This window comes from Meriones unguiculatus, chromosome 3 (assembly GCF_030254825.1).
Source record: "Meriones unguiculatus strain TT.TT164.6M chromosome 3, Bangor_MerUng_6.1, whole genome shotgun sequence".
NCBI classification, from domain to species: Eukaryota; Metazoa; Chordata; class Mammalia; order Rodentia; family Muridae; genus Meriones; species Meriones unguiculatus.
In genome coordinates, this window is record NC_083351.1 from 141,959,829 (window position 1) to 141,983,158 (window position 23,330).

The 23,330-nt window shown below is 38.6% G+C and overlaps 1 protein-coding gene and 1 pseudogene across 1 annotated transcript in view; one reads left to right on the plus strand and one right to left on the minus strand.

Annotated features, from left to right (window-relative positions):
- Positions 1-227: 227 nt before the first annotated feature.
- On the minus strand, positions 228-5,066 carry LOC110541712 (heterogeneous nuclear ribonucleoprotein D-like; annotated as a pseudogene).
- Positions 5,067-7,994: 2,928 nt separating this feature from the next.
- Positions 7,995-23,330, plus strand: part of Grxcr1 (glutaredoxin and cysteine rich domain containing 1) — a 102,684-nt gene continuing 87,348 nt past the window's right edge. Inside the window, exon 1 of the mRNA XM_060378720.1 lies at positions 7,995-8,800. Within this exon, the coding sequence (XP_060234703.1) occupies positions 8,399-8,800 (402 nt within the window). The 5' untranslated portion in view covers positions 7,995-8,398. The remainder of the gene's footprint in view (positions 8,801-23,330) is intronic.

Sequence of the window (23,330 nt, forward strand, 5' to 3'; positions counted from 1 at the left end):
TATACATGTATATGTAAACACACACATATATACTCGTTTCACACAAGGAACCATTTATTTGAGGTTTAACATGAAATCATACAAATAAAAATTTGTGTAAACACAAATCCACATTGAATCATAACACAGATGGCAAAGGACAAAATAAAAACAAAGAAACTCATTGGGAGTTATGTACAGTGGGACACAGTTGTGCCCCATATAATACAAGGACTTTTACAAAATAATCATCTTAGGTCAACAGAAGACCAAGCAATCTTCAGCGTCGTGCTGTAAAATGGTCTCTTCACACCTCCTGCTTTCTTCCATTGTCCTCCTTTATTCCGGTGGTTGCCACACCCTTGGGATGCCTTACCGTAAGTGCTCTGTTGGCTGCTGAAGTCTGCATATCCCTGTCCATAGCCATAGTGCCCATAGTTATACCTGGTATAATCATATTCGCCATAGACACCATTGTTTCGATCACCACCATCGGCGCTATTATAACTTCCATATCCTTGGATCATGATAGTAATTAAATCCTTGGTTCCAGTTTGGGCCCTGACCTCTTCCACATCCCTAGTACCACCTCTTCCACCAGCTGTAGCACTTCTTCCACCTTTCTGTTGTTGCTCTTTCGGCCTGTATACCTCTTTGGGTTGTGCAGCTTTGATCTCACACTTCCCAGAACCTATTTGACGGTATCTGCTTTCTAACAGTTTCTGTATTGGCTCTTCATCTGTGTGTGTTATAGAACAGAACCCTCTTCTTTCACTTGTTTTTGTATCCAAGGGAAGATCAATATTTTCTCTTGCTCCAAAGGCTTCAAAATATTCTTTAATTTACTCTTCTGAAGTATCTGTACTCAGTCCACCCTCAAAAACCATTTGAGGGGGTTCTTTCCTCTTTAAACTTTGGCCCTTTTGGGATCTAGCAATTTGCCATCCAGTTTGTGTTCTTGCAGTTCCAAAACCTTATCCACACTAGCAGAATCTTTGAAAAGCACAAATCCAAATCCTCTTGATCCTCCAGTGCCTGGATCTGTTTTAATTGTGCAGTCTACAAGTTTCCCAAATTGAGACAAATATTCAGTCTGATCTTTCTTCCTTGTATTCCAGTTCAAGCCTCCAGTAAACATTTTAAACATTTTACCGTCATTCTGATGACTCTTGTTCGCCTTGATTTTGGATCCCTCTGCGAGTTCCTCAGTGTTGCTGTACCCATACATGTCCTTAATGGTGGCAGAGCCGTCAGCATGGAGGTGTTGGCGCGCATTTGGGTGCCAACTGCAGCGGCGGTGGAGCCTTGTACGGAGCTAGACTTAAAATGGAGGCAGATGAGAATTAAGCATCCTCCCTAGGGTCCTCCTTGTTGTTTAGTTTCTTTAGGTCTGTATATACTCGTATGTTTATCCTGTATGACTAACATCCGCTTATAAGTGAGCATATATTAGAAGGACAGACAGGACAGACCCTGGAAGTGGTAGAAGAGACGGAAGACGATGGGAGCCTACCACAGATGTCCTCTGAAAGACTGCACCCAGCAGGGGATGGAATCAGCTCCAGAGACTTACAACCAAATTTTGGGCAGAATGCAGCGAGTCTTATGGAAGAAGGTGGTGGGGGATAGAAGGTCCAGGAGGGAAGAGGAGCTCTGCAATGAGACCAACAAAGACAAAACTCTGGATCCAGAGAGGCCCGCAGAGACTGATGCATCAACTAAGGACCATGCATGGAGAGGACCTATACCCCCTTGCTCAGATTTAAGGCCTAGGCAGCTCAGTCTCCAAGTGGGTTCCCTTGTAAGGGGAGCAGGGGATGCCTCTGTCATGAACTTGCTTGCCTGCTCTTTGATCACTTATCTGTGGCAGGGTGGTCTTATGCCACAGAGGAAGAGGATCCAGGCAGTCCTGATGAGACTTCATAGGCTAGGGTCAGAGAGTAAGGAAGGAGGACTCCTCCTTTTCAGTGGACTAGGGGAGGAGGATGAAGAGTAAAAAAGGAGGGAGGGTGGGAATTGGAGGAGATGATGGAGAGGGCTACAGTCTGGATACAAAGTGAATAAATTGTAAAAAATAAAAATAAAAAATAAAATAAAATGGTGATGGAATAGCATATATATACTTTATCATTACCAGCTTGAAATACATAGAGGTGCTTTGTGAATGGGTTTGTTTCTATTTTATTCTACATAAACACTATGTTATTGCCTGTAGAAACTATTCTATTTTTAAATGATCTTATGCAAAGCTAGTGCCATGTATTAAGTATATGTCTGGGTTATGTATGAACTTATTTCATTGATTACAGTTTCTACGCAGTATTTGGCAGAATTGCTCCTTCCAGCTTTTCAGAGCTCCACACAGTATCAGAATAAGTGCTCTAATAATGGTGTGTGTGAGCGGACATCTGCTTCCTATCAGTCTTGGGGTACTCATGAATAAGTCTTCAGTTAGAAGTAATTAATGAAACCTTGACTGCATCAACATACCTTTATCTTAGTAATTTATCCTTTGAGTAAATAAAAGGATAAACTAAAGAAAGAGGGAAACTGGACCTGCTAAGCAATTTTATGTTATAGACAAAAAAAAGAAAGAAAAGAAAAAAGAAAGACAGACAGAAAGAAAGAAGAAAGAAAGAAAGAAAGAAAGAAAGAGAGAAAGAAAGGAAGAAAGAAGAAAGAAAGAAAGAGAGAGAGAGAAAGAAAGGAAGAAAGAAGAAAGAAAGGCAAACTTCTTTGAAGACAGTGATGAGCACTGGACGCCTTTGCAGAGGACCTGGGTTCTGTTTCCAGCACCCACATGACAACTCACAGCTGTTTATAGCTCCAGTCTCAGAGAATCCAATAATGCCTTCTTCTGATCTCCTTGGATACTAGGCATGCATATAGTACATATAAATAAATATAAATGTTAAAAAGCCAACTATGAGACATAACATGTCTTTCATGTAGAAGGAAACTCTGCAAGCCTAGACTTTTTGGCCAGAATTACCTCAGGGCAGTACATAATGAAAAAAAAAAATCCTGGTTCTAGTAATATATCTAGTTTAGGTGTGTGCACAGGGTCACTTTCTTAGCTACAGTAACTGTTGCTTCAATGAAACACCATGACCATAGCAACATGGGGAGGAAAGAGTTTTTCAGCTTACACTACCACATCACTCACTGTTCATCAAGGACAAGAACTCAAACAGGGCAGGAATCTGGAGGCAGGAGGCAGGCCAGGCCGTGGAGGAGTACTGCTTACTGGCTTGCTTCATATGGTTTGCTCAGCCTGCCTTCTTATAGAACTCAGGAACACCAGCTCAGAAATAGCACCAACTACAATGGGCTGGCCCTTCCCTATTATCCTTAGGTACCTCTCACTCCTCTGTTCTAAACAAAAACAAAAACAAAAACCAAAAACAAAACAAAAACACCTCAATTTTTTTTTAAAGTAAAAGCAGCAGTTCCAACAGAAGAGCAAAAACATCTTCAGTTCCCCAAATGAGCACAGGTTTCCTCTGGCTTTCTGCCCCTGTTTTACCTCTCACTGCCGATTTTAACCTTTTTCTCAGACAGCAGCATCAATAGTCCCTGTTACCTTGGCAACAATGATAGGCTAATAGAATTAGAATGCCTGGGGGCATCGTCATGCTCTCGGGACAAAAGGAAGCAATGCAATTGTAAAATTGCATTGTAATCTATAAGAACCTCGATTCTGGTGGCTATTCTTTTTTAATTTTTGTCATCTCCTGGTACAAGGTTATGCATGTTAAAATTTTAGTTACTTAAAAACATCAGCCATAAAAATAACACAAGAAGTCTGTGGTAAGTTAGAGATTTTTGTATATAAGTTTATCAATAGGATACTCTCTAATGAGAGTATTCTCATGGAAATTCTACACTTTCTATGAGTCTTTCCTAAGCACAGGAAACAAAATGACACTCTAAGGACTGGTTTCCCAAGCTTCCAAATTCTGGTCTGGAAAAACTGCTTTTGGTTTCTGTGTTAGCTCTCTGTTATCATAATAAATATTGGAGCTAACCATAAAGAGCAAAGGTTTCCGTGGCTCAGAGCTTTGGAGGTTTTAGCTCATAATTAGCTCATGGCTAGTTACCAACTTCTAGTGTTTTCAAAATCACTAGAGGAAAAACCTGAACACTGTATGTGATGCCTAAAAGTCTGCAGCACACGGTGGGATGCTACATTTACGGTGATTCAGGGTGTGGCAAATCCATGGATGTGGTTAAAATGACAACTCGCCATACAAAACTGTAACCAGACAGAAGAGTGGTGAGGAGCAAGTTTTCAAAGCAGGACAGTCTTAACAATTCTATTCTGATGCTGTAATGTCTCTATAACTAAGCCATTGTTGGATATCCCAGTAACAAAACCTGACACAAACAAGCAACATTCAGACTTAGCTTCAGATCCTAGGTTAGTGTTTGTACTAGTAAGTGAAGAAAAGATATTTAAGAATTGGATTTATATGTAATAGTAATTTTTTTAGTTGTCCTTTGATGTATAGAACAGTCTCAACTCTGCAGAGCTCTTAAATTTATGCTAATTACCTTAAATGAGAAAACATGCCATTCATATTAAGCATACCAGCACTTGATATGTTCCTGGGTTGGTAATATGACTTGTTCCATGGTTTCAGGTTCTAGAGAGGAAATTAAAGTCTAGGCTTAGAAGGGAGAGCCCTGTTTTTTTTTGCTTTTGTGTGGTTTTTTTTTTTAACAAAATATTTTTCGTTGATTATTTGTGAATTTCACGAGGGTGGTTATGTGGACCTGGGAGAGTCCTGTTTTAAGAAGAGCTTTATAAAATGAGAGTTATAATTGTCTTCAACCACTCTGATGTTCTTAATTTTCTGAGCAAGCCTACTGTTCTTTTCTTTAAGGACATTTACATATATTCCCAGTTTTGAAGGTACCACCATCTCTGCCTCTCAAGATTTTGCACATCAGTATCTCTTAATTTTGGCAAACTCCAGCATAATGCTTACTTTTCCTGAAGGCTTCTCATTTACACTTGGTCTAAAGGAGAATTCTACACAATGTCGTTTTTCACCGAATCCACTTTTGTATTCTTTGTCATTCATTTTTACATTTTCATTTCTAAATTATATGCTATCAGTTTACCCTAAAACAAGGATCATGTTTATTCACCTAGGTAGACTAGACCCAGAAATTATATTTAGTAGGTGCTCAATAAATATTGCTAAATGAATAAGTACAAGTGTACATATGAAGGAAGTAAAAGAAATTCATGATGAGGAAACATATAGGGCTGTCAAAGGGTTGAAATGTGACAAGCAATAAATGCACCTTTGAAAGTGGGTAACGAATAAGACAGTGGGTGGTTGCAGTTACTTCTTTGACAATGTGTCCAGGAGCTAATTATAAACAGAATAAGGCTGCATATTTAGAGAAAGATTCTGAAAAAAATCAATTATTTCAAAGGAAAGGGGTTCATATGCACAAAGTACTCTGTATTAACTAGAGATAGTTTTTAAATTAAGAAAGCATGCCATACTTTTACATATTTACATTTACCACATTCATGCTAGGTTTTAATTTTGAGCGATGTTTAAGGTACACAGGGAATACTCACTTCCTGACTGAGTGAAGAATGTGAAGTTTTAGTTACCAAACGTAACAGTCTAATTTTATTTTAGCTTAAAATAGTTGTGAATTATGACTATTAAGGGTGAACTATATATCAAGCATGTAGTTTGTCATACTAAAGGTGTTCCTGCTAGTGTGAGAAACCTATGTGAAGGACAGAGATGTTTCACTAGAATGACTAGACATTTTAGAACATCTTAAACATACATGCAACAAGTGTGTTATATGTATGTAGATGCATATGTGTGTATAAATATTTTATAAATTATTTTAAGGGAGATAATTATTATCTCCCTTTCAAGGATGATCTGAGACTCAGAGTTAGCAGGGACTTTAGTAGATGAATATTTACTACAATATAAAAAATAAGCATGTTACATCTTGACGCCCAGACTTTCTAGAATAAACAGTAGCAAATGGGAAAAGTATGGATACTAGCATTATTAATTTGAATTAAATTGAATTCGTATTCCTCAGAATTAATGGCAGAGGAAGGTACTGTATGTTGTTAAATGAAAAGTAAGGTTGTAAATGCAGTATGAATTTGCATTTGACTCTATGGCCTTATATATACAATTTGTATGTAGATATATACATACACATGTGTACTCACACATTATACTATAAATACATGATAGAATTTCTCAAAACATAATCATGTGCACAGTAGTGGTGATGATAGTTAAGTTCTCTTTGACTCTGACAGGCTCAGTGTATTATCTTTAGTCTTTTAATAAGTGATTTTTTTTTCTTTAATAATATTTTTGTTAATTCTTTGAAAGTTTAATACAATGCATTTTGATCATATTTACCAACTCTTTCTCTTAACTCCTTCCAGATCCGCCACCATCTTGATACCCCAACAACTTTATCATGCTTTTTCTTTTCTTTTTAAACTTAATAGGCCATTGGCTCCGGTTTGTGCTGTCCATGCATGTCTGAGTGTGGGGCCACCCAACAGCAGCATGGCTGATCTACCAGGGTTGCACTCTTAAAAGAAATGGAATCTCTCTTCCCCAGAATCCATTAACTGTCAATGGCACCTCAACTAGTGGTACAGAAAATCTAGTCAAGAACTCAAGGTGCAGGAGGTTGGGGAGGGAGCTCCCAGACCCCAAGGGTAAACAACTGTTATTTTGATAAATAGATGTAGTATCAGACCACCCTATAAATTCATCTCTGTCTTCTCATAGGTTACTTTACCTCTCAGACCTCATCACAGAAGTTTCTTTGTGCAGCAGATGGTAGTTGAAGGAGAAACTCACAACTGGTCCAAGTGCAGGGAGTCAATGATTACAGAGAGCTTAGCCACAAATGGTACCACATGGCTTCTGCGAGGCTCGGGGACCTTTGAAGAAATGGGGAAGAAAGAGGATAAGAACTAGGGGTCAAGGAGGACAGGAACAAAACAGTATCTTCTGGATATGTCAAGACTGAAGGCTCATGAACTCACAGCCGGTGTTGTTGTCTGTACACAATCAGTACACGACCAAGCCAACGTGGGAAGCGGTGGTACTGCCTCAGTATATGCTCTAAGGTTTCTCAGAGATTACCAACAGAAGACCCTCTGCCTTAACTGCCCTGGTCCGTAAGGGATTATTCACTTTTGCTCATATTTTATTGGCCAATGCTACCACTTTGTTACTTCTTTCCTTAAAAACAAAAAAGCCAAGCAATCCAAGCAATCCTCTACTCTACACACCGGAATATGCACAAATTTTCAATGTGTCCAGTGAGACTATTAGGGCCCTTTGTCTTCCATCTTTTCTGTTGAGTATTTTCTGAATTTTAAAAAATAGTATACATAAGAATCTTAGGTAAGAACTTACAAAAGTGACCATAAAATGAAGTAGGGGTTAGCTGACTCTTCTCTGGGATGCAGATAGCTTACGATAGTAACATTTCAGCACAAGCTTACAACTTGAAAGGCTCCTTGTGTGTTGCCAGGGTGATAGAAAACACACCAAGTAAGGACAGAGGACCTTCTCCACGTGGGAGTGACTGGAAGGAGAATCTATCAGTGCCCATCACCGGGATCGCTGTAGCTGATCTGGCAGGCTTGGAGGATTTTCCATTCTTTATTGTTCCACATCTCTTTTCCAACCCCCTTCCTGGATCAGAAAGAATACTCCCTGCTAGCAGAGTAGGAACACAACCATCCTCAAGTTCTCAATTTTACAGTGCGTTCAAAGCTTGCCTTGAGCGAAGTACCACGGATATGAAGATGTATTGAAAATTCGCCTTATGCAGTGGTGATGCAGACTAACCAGCAACTTAATTAGAATTAACCCTGCTGGCTGTGTGTGGGTATGTAGCATGCTCACTGTCCCTTTGCCTGGAGAGAATGGGAGAAGAAATAAGCACTCAGAGAAGACTGGGGTTCCTGTATCCTACACATTTGATTCTACATTATATTTCTGACCTCTATTCGAGACAGTAAACTGTAGAGTTGTTTCTGCTAAGATCGTTGCAACACCGTTCATTTGCTTCGACATTCAAGCCTTTTATGTCCTTGACACAGACTTATTTTCTGTCTCATCTCAGGCCACTTTCTTGCACTTGGTCTGTCAGAGTCCACCATGGATGTTTAATATTTAAAGGCTGGGATCGTTTTGCAGGTTTTAGTTTAACGGTAACCATAGCACACATGCATATCCATTATTGATAGCCAAGGCACACTTCATGTCCTTGGGTCTCCTCTTTTCTTTCGCTGTCACAGGAGGGCTACTGCCCCTGGAATCCAGCTCTGCTGCTGCTGTGGCCAGGGGATGAACTGACAGCAGATCCATTATGGTGTAAGCTGTTCATGTGGGTGGAAGTGACCATGCTAAGAAGAGAAACAAAGCCAGAAAGTGACAGGCCACGGAAAGTCCGGTTTCGGATTGCCTCATCTCACAGTGGGAGAGTTCTGAAAGAGGTCTATGAGGATGGACAACCACCAGGCTCCCTGGATTCCGAATGTGCCAGTGTCTGTGGAATAGATGGACTAAGTGACTCTGATGGACAGCAAAATGGCCACATTGGATCAGAAGATAGCGACCATGAGAAAGACCAGGATAACTTGCTGGTATTAGCCAGGACAGCCAGTGAGAAGGCCTTTGGTACGAGAAGAGTCAACATTTTAAGCAAAAATGGTACAGTCAGAGGCGTCAAATACAAAGTGAGTGCTGGCCAAGCTCTGTTTAACAATTTGACCAAAGTGTTGCAGGTAAGTCATTACACTCTCCTGTTCTGAGCCTTGCTCCTCCCTCACCATCTCAACCCCTCTCAGTTCTCCAGGGTAGAGTCAACATCTTATTCCTCCAAACTTCATGGGACACTTTCTAGCTAAGAGACTGTGTGCATAGCCATCCATTAAAAATAGGCTCATTGTTCTTGGAAAACTAGAGTGCCTTCTCATAACCAAATTTCTAACATGTAAGTGATCTCCTCTGGTGTGTGAAGACCAGCACAGGATCTCTCTTAACAAAGAAAGAAGATGTCAGACTATAACATTTAAAGCATTTCTTCAAAACCTAGATGTTAATTTCATTCTGGCCTATCATCCTTAAATCAGCATCGTTTTCCACTTATATTGATATATACACAAGGCAAGGCTAAGTGTTAGCATTCAGTATGGATGGGTTCATTGTTACAATTATAAAGACATGATAAATGGGTGTTCCTCCCATATTCAGGGAAGGAGTATTTTTTGCAGCCCATTTTTTTGGGTTAATTTGCTCCTAATAGCTTTAAAGCAGTGCTTGGAAAAGCTCTGAAAATACAAACAGCTTAAGATAGGCTAAGTTTTGCATATGAACATAGATATGTGTTATTTAGATCCAGTGCCTTTGAAAATGATCTCATGTTCAGGAATATGTTTCAAATTTAGGGGAAGTATTAGCAGAATTATTTTGTTGTTGTTGTCAAATATATCAGCCCAGGAATAGTATTTTTTAATAATTACCATTAAAGTGGTAACTCATTTTTTTTCACTGTAATTCTGCTCTCTATTAGTTTTAATATTTAAGTAAAATGACCTCTCATAATAAACTGTTCAGCGAGTCTCCATTCTATAAGTAAGCAGGGATGATGGAAAGAAAGGACTTCAATCTGAATGTCACTCCAATACACGTTACTTCAAAGGAAGTTTATGAAAAGTTCAAATCATAAAAAAATATAAAAACAAATTTAGATCTTAACTGGGGGGGAGCATGTAGGAGTGGTGGTCATTTACATATGTAGAACTTATTTATCTAAGACTTAATAGATTAAGGATGAGGCGAGGATCAAATTAAGAGACCGATGGTCATGCTTTGCGAGATAGGGGATGTTCTTGCATAAACTTATAGAGATACGTCTACTCCGTCAAAGAAAACCTTACAAGCGTTAGTTTCACCCATTATAAACATCACTAATGTCAAGGGGTAGACCAAGCTTCTGTATGACAATAGATTCTACAGTGTGTGCATTCCCTGTGGTTAACTCAGCTTCTCATCATTTCAAGTGCCTTATGGTTTGAAGGATTGTTCATAAAACTGCTATTTTAGTTTTAATAGTTTGATTTGCATTTGCTTATCAGCCTCTCCAAGAACTGTCACTTACGAATAAATATCACAGACTCCAAAACCTACAAGGGGAAGGTTTCCTCTCTCTGCCTTTACCCTAATGCTAAAAATGCACAATTGAGATGCAAAGAAAACTTCAAAGTGAAACTTTATCACTAAATTTTCTTAAATACCTGAATAGTTTTCTATGCATACCTGGGTAAACAATTTTATGAGAACAAATCCAGCAAAGTTGTTTCTGATAATCACATCTACTCCAAGCTTTAAAATAATCAACATCTGCAGCCACAGGGTTTTGGCATCTTTAATTTCATCATAATCATCATTGTCATAAAATGAATGCTTTTTTTTTTTTTTAATCTCTCCAGGGAGAAACATAGGTTAAAGGAGCTTTGGCTTTGGCCCAAGGCTGCCAGTTGCACTATTCAAAGGGGCTCCATTCACTCCACTGAAAGAACAGTGTAGCTCTGTGTAACATGAGCAAAAAGCCTTTGGAGCATTGTGTGGAGAACAGATTTGATTCCTTGTTACTTGATAAAGAATGTGCTCATCACGAAGGGTATCCTGTATCTTGTCTTGGGATGATGGAGATAAGGAGGTGCACACAGGCTTCTCACAGTGGTAGAGAAGGTAGGAGAGAAACATAGAGGCTAACAGTGGAGGCTAATCATTCCACCACACCTATTTCCACTGCCAGGTGCAACTTCTTGGATCTGTATTTTCCATAAATTCCACAGTGTAAGCAGCAAACTTCCTGCATGTCACCATAACTTAGTGATTTATTTCAGGACTGGAAGTGAGTGGCTAGTTTCTTGGACATCTGGTTAAGGTTTTGATATACAGCCTGTCCTACTGAACAAGGAACTATGATGGAAGAAAGATCTTTCTTCATGTTTTAGGTTATAACATCTTAAAGCACTCAGTTTGAAACTTGAGCGGAAGTGCTAAGTAAAGATAAAACCATGAGAAGTGCAGGCGAGACGCTTGGCTTCCTCTTTATTATTTCCTTGTGTGGTTACTCCTGCGCCAGAAAACATTAGCCCCGCTTTCCCAAAATGTACAGAGACAAGTCGATTCAATGATCTTTTAAAACATTTTTTACTTTCCGGTGCTACTTATTTAGAAACTTGTCTTTAAAGTGGATCTCTGACCTAGTTTCTATTGTTTGTTAGTTAAGTTATACCTCAGAATACCAGATACTGGAGGACACAGAGTATTAATCAAGGTGATGGGCTGGTAGCAACAGGAAGCAAAGAAACTGTGTTCAGCCGGTGGGCAGGGGGACTTGGCAGAGGAATGGTGATCAGATGAATCATTCAAGAAACTCCAGTTGGTCTAGAGTATAGGTCTTCAAGTCCATAGGCTGACCTTTTTTTTTTTTTTTTTTTAAACCACCCCGGTATCAAGCAGGCAATCCTGAGTGAGGCGCGTGAGGCTAACCTGGAAATCTGAAAACCTCAAGTCTAGTTTTAGCCTGGAAACATGCATTTGTTAGAAACCCTTAAGCTACAGCTTGGGATTTCCTTGTCTTAGAAGCTTTTTAAGTTTATTCTTACGTACTTTGAAGTTTGAAAATAATTCACTGACCGTGTGAAATGTAAATTTACCTGGGTCCCTAGGGTAAAAATAAGATTCCTTTCCATTGCTTATGCCATCAATATTGAATGGGAAAAATGAAGGAGACATGCATGGAGGTGAGATTTTGATCAGGTTAGGTTACTGGGAAGATCATCCCAGAGCTGAAGTTGAGCCATGTCTCCTCGTCATGGCTAAACTCATCATTTAGTTGACTTAGGCTGGGTCCACAGGTGTTACCAATGCAGTCCAAGGCATCTACCTCCCTTACAGCACCTTCTATTCTTCTTTAAGGATATTGCTCTATCTAGTAACTCGATTTTACTCCCGATCAATGGAAACATTTACAAAAACCCCACTACTTCTTCCTCTTCTTGCACTCTTCCCCCCCCCCAAGCTAGTCAGTTATCACATGCAAAACAAATTATAAGGTTGCTGAGTGACACACAGCTCTTAAGGCCCAGCTTGTAAGATTACATTGAGGTACTCAGTTTAATCCATTGTTTTTAAAAACCAGATTGCTTTAGCTGTGATGTTAAAGGGTCTCAGTGTGGATCCGTGGTGCAGATAATTAAGGTTGTTTAGGCTTGTCAATACATTGTTATGGGTCTATATTTTAGAGGGTTATCATTCCTTAACTCTATCCTCAAACTGTGTACATATATTCTAGTAGAATATACCAGTTTACTTTCTATAATTTTAATTTCCTCTTGTCCAAATTTAAGACTATTAAAGAAAAATGAGTCCAAAGAAGAATTTTGAATACATACATTCTGTCAGTACATGTTACTTTATATCTCATGTTAATGTAGCTGTACCTAGGGGCATTTTAAAGTTTTAAGACAAAAAGATGATATTTTGGCATGGCAACTATCAACTATGCATAGGGCTTTCTTGTATATTACTCTTACCTAAAAATCTTATTAAAGAAGCAAGAAAATTCTTAAATCCCCTGTGAAAATAAAAAAATCATTGTTTTTTCATAATAATTGTTGAAAATATTATTAGAATGCATGCAATCTATGCTGTTTGGTAATGCATGTTCTTACTGTTATAGTTCAAGCACGTGGTTCAAAGCTTATAATACACAAATTCTTACATTTATTTTTTCTGCTTTTAAAAGCATAATATCAAATATAAAAACGCTCAAATTTACTTTTTAAAACTTCATAGTGATGAATATATACATATGTATAATTTATAAGACTAAATCTATCATGCTATGATATAATCTAGTCTTAAAATTTCATCATTAGGTTGTGAGGTTTTAAAGTTTATCGTTGTTCTAATCTAGGGAAGGTCTGCAAAAATAGACTGCATTTATTCAGTTCTAGCAGTATATTAAAAAAAAAAAACTACCAAAGACATTGTTTTTAATTGATTCAACTGTTGTGAGAATTCACGTTTTTTGCCTCAAGAAAGCCCGATTTTCAGATTTTCTTTACACATAAGTTAGTCACACAAGATAGTCTTATTGTCTTATCTTTACACATAAGATAGTCACATAAATTTCTGGAAGTACTTTTATTCATCTCTCGTTCATGGTTGCTGGTCTGGCAATATATTGTTATTCCCCGGAATACTCCTGATGACCTGTGGTCTGAATGGCTTATTTGTAGCACTGTGTATAAGCATCAGTAATAATGCTTAATGCTAGTTAAGTAACGCCTCAACACCAGGCATTACTCACATTACATATGTGTACTAACATATTAATTCTTTACAGGAATCTTACAGAGCAGTTAATACTAACAAATTAGTTATTTTAGAACTCCTCTTTTTCCATATGAGAAAATTAATTTGTAGAATTTAAAAAGTCATTTGTCCAGAAAAATTGTTACAGCCAACTTGCATGGATATAACCTTCTTAGTTATCAGGAGTTGGGCATGGGCCGTAGGATATCTGATAATGATCCCAAATTTTAGACAATTGCGTCAAGAACACTCTTGACTTATTGTCTAAAAACCAGGAAAAACCAGGTTTCCAAATGAGCTGGTCCTGCTGATATATTAATTAAAGAATTACAGACCGATAGACCTTAGAGTCACATGATCAACTTTTCTTTACTCTGTTTTTTTCTTGAGACAGGGTTTCTCTACATACCCCTGGCTATCCTGGAACTCACTCCATAGACCAGAATGGTCTTGAACTCACAGAAATTTGTCTGCCTTTGATTCTCAAGTGCTGGGATTAAGGGCATGCACCACTACCACTAGACTTTTCCTTACTCTTGATAATATTAAACAACCTTTAGAACCTCGGTAAGCATCTTAATTATACTTAGTTGTACTCAAAATTTTGTGAAAGAAATATAGTTAACATTGTTACGTCCCTCTTGAGAATGACTTTTAAGAATTATCATCACACCTACTTTTTAAAAAAATGTTAGCCAATGAAGTGAAATGCACAGGATGTTGGTGGTTGCTTCCCTCTGTCCCATCTCACTTGGACATTTCCTATATACAGTAGGGCTGGAGTCTGTATGTAGGAGTGATGCTAGCTTGCTCCATCCTTTCTCTTTGTTGTAGTTTTCCTCATTAATGCAAAGACACCTATTGTGTATTTACCATGAAGCAGAGGGCCTGACCTTAATAGTCAGTGTTATATTGTAAATGAGGTCCAAAGCAGGTACTGAAAAATTGATCTATGAATTTGACTTTATTTCCCATCTTCAAAGGGTCCTCTGTGTTTTGTTGACATAATATTATTTTCTGCTACTCATTCTTTTTTTTGTCAGAATTTTAAATATTTATTTATTACAATTGATTTACTTTGTATTCCTGCTGCAGACCCTTCCCTTGTCTCCTCCCAGTCCCACCCTATGACTTTTCCCTAGTCTCTTGGTAGGGGAGGACTTCCTCCCCTTCTATCTGACCCTAGCCTAAGAGTTCTCATCCAGGGTGGCTGAATCATCTTCCTCTGTGGCTGGCAAGGCTGTAACCCTCAGGGGAGGTGATCAGAGAGCCTGCTACTAAGTTCATGTCACAGACAACCCCTGTATCCCTTTATTAGGATACCCACTTTGAAACTGAGCCTGGGAGGGGAGAATCTAGGTCCTCTTTATACATGGTCCTTGGCTGGAGTATCATTCTCTGAAAGACCCCCTGGGCCCAGGTAGTTTGGCTCTGTTGTTCTCCTTGTGGAATTCCTGTCCCCTCCTTCTTCCATAAGGTTTCCAGCATTCAGATGATGCATGCTGGAGAGGTTATGGAGCAAGGGGAACCCTTCTCCATTGCCGGTGGGAATGTAACCTTCTCCAACCACTTTGGAAATCATTCTGGTGCTTTCTCAGACAATTAGGAATAGTGCTACCTCAAGATCCAGCTATACCATTCCTAGGTATATTATTAACATCTTGAATGTTTATATTTTTCTCCTTTTGATTTCCTGTTAGTAGTTCGTCATTCCATTTGGTCTTTCTCTTCCTATCTCATGTGTGTATGTATTATTTATAGTTTATCTCTGCCTTATAGACTGAGGACTGTAGGTTAATGTGTATCATCAAGAACTTTTAATTTTAATCCTATAAGTCTTCAGATAATTAGCAGTTACTTATCCAAAATTTGTGAAGTTTATTGAAATCCTTAGCTCCATCAATATCACCCACTCTCCTGGTTTTGTGAGACTCTTCTCTATTGTTGTGACATTTTAATTTGTGTAATTTTGGTTTTGATTCTATGACCTCAACCTTAGGAATCAGCCTGGAGTCAGACTCCAGAGCAAGATGACTTGTAACCACCAATAAGCTCTTATATAGCACACAGTAACCACATAATCAGGGAACTGGCCCAAGACTGCTCAAACCACATTATTTTTTGTAATTATTGTTATCGAGACATAAACCATATATAATTTAGATCACCCATTTAAAGTGTACCCTCAGATACGTTTAGTGAGTTTACTAAACGGTTTACAAACTACTTAAGAATGGTTTCATTATCCAAACAGAAAATCTGTGAGCAATTGCTCCTCATTTCTCTCACCCCCTCCTGTCTTTCCTTTGTCCACAATTTTTTTTTTGCTATAGGAAATTACTTATCTACTTTCTTTCTTTAGTTACCTGACTATTCTTGTCAATTAAACCTATTCTTCCTATTTAGCTGTAAGTATACATTCATTGGCCAACAGCTCCACATTCCCCAATTCATGATAGTCACTCAAGTGTCTGCTAATCACTATTCTACTCTCTAGAAGACCAACATTTTATATCCCATATATGAGATCATGTGATATTTATATGTTTTATTTCAGCTAACCTATCAATGTTATTGAAAAGTTCATTTAAAAATAGTACAATAGTATATTATCAACATGCCACATTTTCATATTCATTTACTTAATAATGTTTATCTAGGTCGAGTCCATGTTTTAGCTGCTGTGACTAGTGCTGTAATGAACACAGATGTGCAGATAACTCTTTGGGGAAGGTTGTACGTGTATGTACTTGAGGGTATATATTCTGTAACTATTGAATGGAATATTCTACAAATATCTATAAGGTTCATTTTACCTAGAGTATAGTTTCCTTGAAAATTTTGTGTATGGACATTCTATAATCTGTCTCTCACAGAAGATGAAATATTGAAGTCCTGTATCATCATTTAATGTAGTTTAACTCTTCCTTCACATCTATCAGCTTTTGCTTTACACTTCCAGGTCTCAGGTTTTGGGTGTATATACGTTTGCAATCGTTATCTTGTTAAACTAACCTCTGTGTTATTATGCGATTATCTTCGTGGTATCTTTTACGTGTGTATGAGAATACAGCTTTTCTTGCTGTCTGTTGGTCTCCACTTGAATGGGATATTTTCTTCATCTTTTTACTTTCAGCTGACATATTTCTTTACAGATAAAGAAGTTTCATTGGGGTTCCAAATGGTTGAGTCTTGTTTTTTTTTTTTTTTAGTTTATTTTTATTTTTTAATCACTTTACATCCTTGTTGTAGTCCTATCCCTCCTCCCTTCCCAGTCCCACCCTCTCACTCTTCCCCCTCCCCTTTCTCTTTTCCTCAGAAAAGGGAGATCCTTTTCCTATCCATCCCAGCTCATCAAGTTACACCAGGACTGAGTATATCCTCTTTCCGCTGTGGCTTGGCAAGGCAGTCCTGCTAGAGGAAAGTGATCAAAAAGCTGACAAGTGAGTCCGTGGCCAATACAGTCCCCACTTTCCTAGAAGACCCACAGGAGGTCTAAGCTGCCCATCTTTGTAGGGAGCCTAAGTCCAGTTCCTGTGTGGTCCTTGGTTGATGCTTCAGTCTCAGCAATCCCCTCTGGGGAGGCTTGGTTTTTGTTTTTAATCCAGGTGCCTACTGTATTTCTTTTAATTGCACAATTTAACCTATTTATTTCAAGGTAATTATTGCTAGAAAAAGAAATACCACTGTAATTTTGATCATTATTCTAAATTTGTTTATTTTTGCTTATAATGTTTTTTTTTTGTGGTTACATGATTTTTCCTCAGGTAGTATATATTTTTTCCATTGCTCTTCTGTTATTAGTGTATCATTATAGTTTTTGCTTTGTGGTTACTATAGTACTTAAAAAAACATGAAGTTACAACAGATTTTAATCTGATAGCAATTTAACTGTGGTCATAAAAATATTCCATATTTTCACTCTACTGCTTCTCCCACATTGAGTTTTTGAAGTTACGTATAATTTATAACTCTATATTGTATATCCCTTAATATCCCTTTGCGGTTATGATTTGTTTTTCCTTTGAGGTTATGTGTACACATGCAAATGTTTGCGAGTGCTCATGTATCCTGTGTGGCAGTCAGAGTTCAACCTTAGCTATTCCCTCAGATTCTGTTTATGTTGCTTTTTGGAGACAGAATCTCTCTCTGCGACCAGTGCTACACTCATTTGGCTATGCTGGCTGGCCAATTTACTCCAGAGATCCACCTTCTTTGTCTTTCCAGGTAGGGGATTAAAAGTGGAAGCCACCATGACTGGCTTTTTGTGTGAGTGCTGGGGTCGAACATAGGTTGTAATGCTTGCGTGACCTTCCTTCTCCTTAATAATTTTGTTTTTTAAATTTCATATTAGAACACAGTATTAGTGGTTTCTAAGTTTGGTTCAGGGCTTACCACTACCCCTGGGGTTCCTTACAAGACAAGCTCAGTCGTAAGCACTCTCAGCTGTGTGTCTGAGAAAGTCTTTGTTCCTCCTTTATATGACATACTTTCAGAGTGCAGTGTTCTTGGTTGGCATGGTTCCATCATTTCTTCAGCACCTGAGTGTGTAATCCCACCCCTCTGCCTTATAGTGTTTCTGCTAAGATATCTGAAAGATAGACAGTTTCTTATATGATATTTTCTTTACATTGCTGCTTTCAGAACTCTCTTGGAGTCTGAACATTGATAATTTTGTTAGAACATAGTTTCTTGTAGTTTTAATTTTATTAAATCTGAGTGGTGTCCTTTGACTTTTTTGTACCTTTATATTTATATCTTTCTGCAGGTTTGGAAAGTTCCATGCTGTTACTTCTTTAAGTAAGCTTTCTATTCCTATCATTCCTCCCTCTTTAGATACTATGCTATAAATCATTTATGCTTTCCTCATTCCTTTTCATTCTTTTTTCTTTTTCTCCTCTGATTGGAAAATTTCCATGTCTGGGTTGCCACCAGCCGGCCCATCCAGAATCCCAGGCTAGAATTAGTAAAGATCTAGTGCCACCAAAGAACGTCAACAAAGGTTCGAAGAGGCTACCGTCTCATCAGACATGCAGGCATCAGCGTAAGGACACCCAGATGACTAAAAGTCAGAGAAACATGGCACCGTCAGAAGAAGCAAAGAAAGCTCTAGAAACAGATGAAGATGAAGCAGAGATCTTTGAAATGACAGACAAACAATTCAGAATTGTCCTTTTAAAGAAGTTCAGAGAACTACAAGAAAATACAGACAGAAAACTAAGTGAAATTCGGGAAATAATTCAAGAACAGCATGAGATGTTTGACAGAGAAATAAAAGTTAATCATTTCAAAATAAAAATCCTGGAGGTAAAGAACAAAATAAGTGAACTGGCAAATTCAACAACAAGCTTCAACAGAAGACTCGATAAAGCTGAAGGAAGAATCAGTGAGCTGGAAGACTGGACATATGATTCTCGACTTTAAGAAAGCACTGTAACAGCTGAGCAAGACAACCTCTCTTTGGTTACTTGCTCATGCTGGCAGAGTTTCTGATATATTTCAAAATTTGTATAAGAGTGAAAAAATATATATTTTGTCTATAAAATTATACACTTATAAAAATATGCCAGTGCCTCATTCATTATTGCCTAGAGCACATTTGCATAACTATGAACTAAATAAAATATCATGCAGAAAGTTTTAATTAAGAGAAGTTTAATATTTAATTTTATACGCACAAATACACGAATGATTTGAGGTCTCCTTTCTCTAGTTTCTTTTCCCAATAATTACAATTCTATCTAACTTTTGACAAATTATGACTTAAAACATTTCATTGGGAGAGAAATGGATTATAATTTTGCTTGTAACTTTTCAGAAAAATTAATAGAGGATGGCAGTGTTCAATATCTAATCAATTTCTAAGCAACAAGTGGGAATTGTGAAAAAGTTATTTTTTTCCTCTGTTTTATAAAACTCATGGTCTGTAACTTTTCTACATGGAAAGCCTGTTGGAGCTTGGTTAGTCCCCAAGGGAAACAGAATAGTGAAAGCCAATGTCTTGATTTACCCCAGATAGTTTTTGAGAAAAGAGAAGGGACAGCTAGAGAGTCTGAGCACCAAACTGGTGGGGAACAAATGATGGTTGTCTTAGGTAGAATGATGAGAAGAACTACATGGGCTGCAAACCCAAGGGAAGTTGATGAGTCTAGAGCTTGAGAGGAATGACTTCATGGGTTAAAGCCAAAAAAGCATGGAGAGTCTCAGTACCAGACCGTGCTACTGAGCCTTCATTCTTATTTGCATATTATTCATAGGCCTTAATGGGAATCTCAGAAATACCTTCCTTTGATAGCTATCAGCACTGTGCTTGCACGGCATCTGGAAGAAATGATCTCTCCTCCCACCCTGCACCCATAATAAAGATTTTTCTGAATTCCTCCTAACCTGTTCCAATTAAACATGTACGTTTGCATTGATCCAAGACTCATGACTTCTCCTTGGATAGAGAGCTGAAACTTTGCACTCAGGTCAATTAAGCTTATATAAAAATTGAGGCTTAAAATATCTACAATTAAGAAAAGGGGGAATAATAGTTCCTGTTCACCTCAATCTGCTAGTCTTCTGTTGGTGCTGAGAAGAATCACAGTTAGATTTGTGGTTTAAAACAACGCAGGTGTATTATTTTATAGTTATGTTGTTAAAAAATCTGAGTCTCACAGGATTAAATCGAGGTTTTGGCATAGCAATCCCTCTGGAGCTCTAGAGAGTGTATTACTTTTATTTTCCAGCTTCCAGAGGGTGCCCACCTTTCATTTCTTAGCTCTGGATAAGTCTCACTTCTCCTTCCATTATTTTGTCTTTTCTGACTTTCCTTCTTCATCTCATATAAGCATTTGTGATTGCCCTGGGCTCAGTCAAATAATCAAAGACAGCCTACCATTATTTTTAGGATCCTCAAAATCTGTATGTTAAAGACTTGGTCCCCAGCTGGTGGTGGAAACTGGAGGTAGTGGAAAAAATAGGACCCGGGACCTTGTAGATGTAGGTCACTTCTGAATGTTTTATCACCGTATTTTTTGCCTAACACTTCCACGTTCCTTTCTTCTATTTCCTGATCATTATGAAACGAGCTACTTTGCTCCACTGCATTCTCTCTGACATGATGCTTTGTCTTACCACTGGCTGAGAAGCAACAAAACCAACTGACCATGGGCTGACACCCCCAGAAACGTGAGGCCAATTAAACCTTTACTTCTTAAGTTGTCTTTCTCGTGTTTATTTGTCACAGCATTCGAAAGCTTACTTACTGATAAACTAGGACTGATAAGTGGAGTCATCTCTGTGGTTATGCTCAGTGATGTTGCTAAGAAACTTTGGAGTTGCTTTGCAGAAAGAGCTTGGAAAGGTTTGGAAATGTGGATTAGAGAAGCCCAAGAACATTGTGAGTGCGTTTTAGTGGAAGACTGCGGTGATCGTAGAAGACGTTGGTGCTGATGGGAATACAGATAGTGGAAATGTACTCCTGAAGTTTCAGATGGGACCAAAGACTCTGTTGGGAATCAGACTAGAAAATTTATGTTACATTGTAAAGAAATGTTCTATATTTAGGCCAGGCCCATAGACTTTGGCTCTAACCACACTTAAAGGTAATGAGCTACTTAATCTGGTGGGGAAAATGTCACAGTTATGGTGGTTGTATGAAGCCTGATTTGCAGTGAGAATGAAGATGAAAGAGCAAAGTAGAGTTTGGAAACAAGAGAAACATATAAGTTGGGGTCAGGGAGATGTGGTTGTTGAAGAGGTTAGTGCCATTAGAAAGGAATCAAGTATTTGGAGTATATGTACTTGACTTTTCGTATACATTTGGTCCCTGCCCATTCTTGCCTTTCCCTTCATTGTCTTGCCACCATGAGTTAAGCGATTTCACTCTGCCACAAGTCCCTTTCCATGATATTGTCGTAAACAGGAATCTGGAAGCAACAAACTCAAGTAATGCTGACAGCAACCTCAGAAACTGTCAGTGAAATAAATCTTTTCTCTTCTAAGTTGTTTTCCTCTTATATTTTGTCATAGCAATAAGGAATTACTACACCAACTTGAATGAATTGCAGTGTCTACAAAAATTTGTTTTGTTATGAAGAAAATGCTTGTAGGTTGTGGGGATTATGATAGAGGCATTTTGTCACTTATGATTTTGTCTACACTTTCTGATATTAAGGTAATTTTGTTTAGAGCATAAAAGGCTAAAGTCTTATTTTTCCTTATAGAGGTATTATATTTCCATATATGTGTTATGGCTACTTGAAAGCAGAATGCAATTCTAATCTTTCATGATAGATGTTGGCAGATATGATAGTAACAGACACGGCACACTTGGAGGTTCAAAGTAAACATGAATGATTATACTCACATTTTCTTTTTTTTTAAATTTTTTATTTAACTTTTATTAATTACACTTTATTCCTTTTGTATCCCCCCATAAGCCCCTCCCTCCTCCTCTCCCAGTCCCCCCTCCCCCCCTTTCTGCATGCATACCTCTCCCCAAGTCCACTGATAGGGGAGGTCCTCCTCTCCTTCTTTCTGATTTTTTTTTTTTTTTGTTCTTCTCAATGCAGTTTATTCAGGAACCTTGAACAATCTTCTGACCCTGGGGAAAGCCAGCCCACAGCTTAAATAGCCTCTGGGTAGCCAACCCCAGCATGCCACGTGAGCAATGCAGATAGGTCCACATACACGGAAGCAAGCCAGATCCTCAGCCTTAGCCAAATATGGAGTTGTTTGTGACAGAGAGCACTCACCATCGGGAAGGTGGAAGGCGGAAACCAGCTCCATCTTTAAGGTGTGGCATTCCGCAGCTCTCTACAGTTCCCCCTTTTTGTTTTAGACGCATCAGGCCAGAGTAGAGGTCTGATCTCTGATATTAGAAATAAATTGGGACTTTGTACCAATGTTCATTTAGGTGTCATCCACCCAAAGAGCATCAGACCCGTCTGATACCTTTTTCTCAGAGGCGGGACCTGGGGCATCAACCCGCATGCAATCAGACATGCTCTTCTCTGGGTCGAAAGCAGCTGACCCTGAGTGCAGTGCTTAGCCTCGCATCCTGAGCGTAACATTTTAGCTTTTTATGGTAGCCAACCATGCTTGGGGAGACTGTCCTGCTTCAATGGCTGTAAAGGCCTGAATGGTCATGGCTGCATTACGCTGTTGTGAGACTCTAATCTTGCATATACACCACAGGCAAACAAGGAGACCAACACCAGAAGGCCTGCTAACGCTCCCATGCCCGCCCATTCCTTCAGATGATTCATGGCTGCAGCAATCCATGATGATAATCCTGTGGCTAGTCCTGCGTCCACTCTGGTAGAATTTGCCGTAACAATGGCCACTCTCAGCTGCTCCATCATAGTATCAAATTCTTCAGTCCAATTACCTAAAATATAGCTAGACAATTGTTTAGACAGATTTGCAGCATGGGAAAAATTCTCATATTGTATGCTAGTGACACAAAGTCCAGCATACTTCCATTGACAGCCAAGTTGAGCAATTTGCCATAGGGTATCAATTTGCTCCTGCACGAGGTCAATCCTCTGATTGAACACCATCAAGTCTCCTTTTAGTTGAGCATTAATTCCTTTTTGTACATCTAAAGCAAGAGCTACATTGGCTAAAAGATTATTTAGGGTCTGAGCAGTCTGCATAGTATGACTCATGGCTAATGCTGCGTACACTCACATTTTCTACATTGTTTCCACTATCATGAGAAGGACATGTTTGGAAAATCCATTTGTCCCAGAAGCATGAGAGAGACAAAGACCCAGATTCAACTGGTAGTTTGAAGCTGACCCTGTAGAACTCAGCCTTTTTCAGCCAAACTCCCAGGAATCTTCAGACTCATGACTGAGCAGTGCCTGCATAATATTTTATTTTACTCAGGTTGGTTGGTTTTCTGAGCAGCAGAAGAATATTGAGTATCCT